Source organism: Hipposideros armiger, unplaced genomic scaffold (assembly GCF_001890085.2).
Source record: "Hipposideros armiger isolate ML-2016 unplaced genomic scaffold, ASM189008v1 scaffold_2369, whole genome shotgun sequence".
Taxonomy (NCBI): Eukaryota; Metazoa; Chordata; class Mammalia; order Chiroptera; family Hipposideridae; genus Hipposideros; species Hipposideros armiger.
The window spans coordinates 384-1,439 of record NW_017733705.1 but is presented as its reverse complement, the minus strand read 5'-3'; the positions used below and the strand labels follow the sequence as shown (position 1 = coordinate 1,439).

General features: G+C 40.6%; 1 protein-coding gene across 1 annotated transcript in view; it reads left to right on the top strand.

Moving 5' to 3' along the window:
- The window catches only part of ARHGAP19 (Rho GTPase activating protein 19), a gene marked incomplete at its 3' end in the record, with an annotated part of 24,565 nt that extends 23,794 nt beyond the window's left edge, over positions 1-771 (top strand). The window contains exon 7 of the mRNA XM_019634962.1: positions 580-771. Within this exon, the coding sequence (XP_019490507.1) occupies positions 580-771 (192 nt within the window). The remainder of the gene's footprint in view (positions 1-579) is intronic.
- Positions 772-1,056: the final 285 nt, after the last annotated feature.

The window sequence follows — 1,056 nt, the reverse complement described above, 5'->3', positions numbered from 1 at the left end:
GTGTATTCACAAGGAAAACAGTATTTGATTTCAACTCTTTAACTGGGGTGTGGGTTTTCTTAGAGAGTTGTGCTCTTCCAGTGCCGTGTCACATCATGTTGTCATGTTGTCACGTGTGGGAAAGAGTACCAACCAAGAACCAGTGCATTTGGGCTCCAAGATGGGCCTGTCACTTTAGTGTCTAGAGGAATTTAAACTTATAGCTTATTTTCAATTTTTCCTTCTATCAAATGGGAATAATGATACTTTCCCTGATTATTTTGTAGGATAGCAGTGAAAATTACATGAGATTAAAAGATGCTTTGAAAACTGAACTCTTATATAAATATAACTTTTGGTGGCAATTTTCTAAATGAATTTAGGTTCTCTGGGCAGGTCATGGGAGTGAGCTATTAATATAGTGTATAATTATAGGTTTCTCTATATCTGTAATAGCTTTTAGATTTTTCTTGTTTCTGAGTATAAGACTATCATTTTCCCCAACCCTCCACCCCTCTTTTTGTTCCAGGGTTGTAGGAACCTGAAAACAAAGCTGGTAGGATGATATATTAATTTACTTTTCTTTCAAATTTTCTGTAGGATGATCTTGATCTGACAGTTTCATGTCATTCTAAGCCCTTCCAACTGGCAAAATCTCACAACTGGAACCGGGTAGATTCCTGCTCTCATCAGGAGGAGACCCAGCAGCGTACGGAGGAGGCACTGAAAGAGCTGTTCCAACACGTTCACAATATGCCAGAGTCGGCAAAGAAGAAACAGCTTATCAGACAGGTGTGCTGAAGGCAGGGAAACAGTGATGGGGCTTAAGGAATGTGATCAGAGTTGTAGAATCACTAGGGAATATTGTTAAGAATCTCACTTAACTTTTGACTCGTCTCGGCCCAAGCTTTGGTTCAGCCAAGAAAGCAAACTTGTCTGTGGAACCTCAGTGTGACCCCTGTACTACGGCTCCGTTAGAGAAAGGAGTGGAGGGAGGCTCTTGGCTTTCTAGAGTTAAACAGAAGGATCCAAGTGTGGTTAGTTTCTCTAATTCGGTCAGTACGTTGTCCCAAAGTT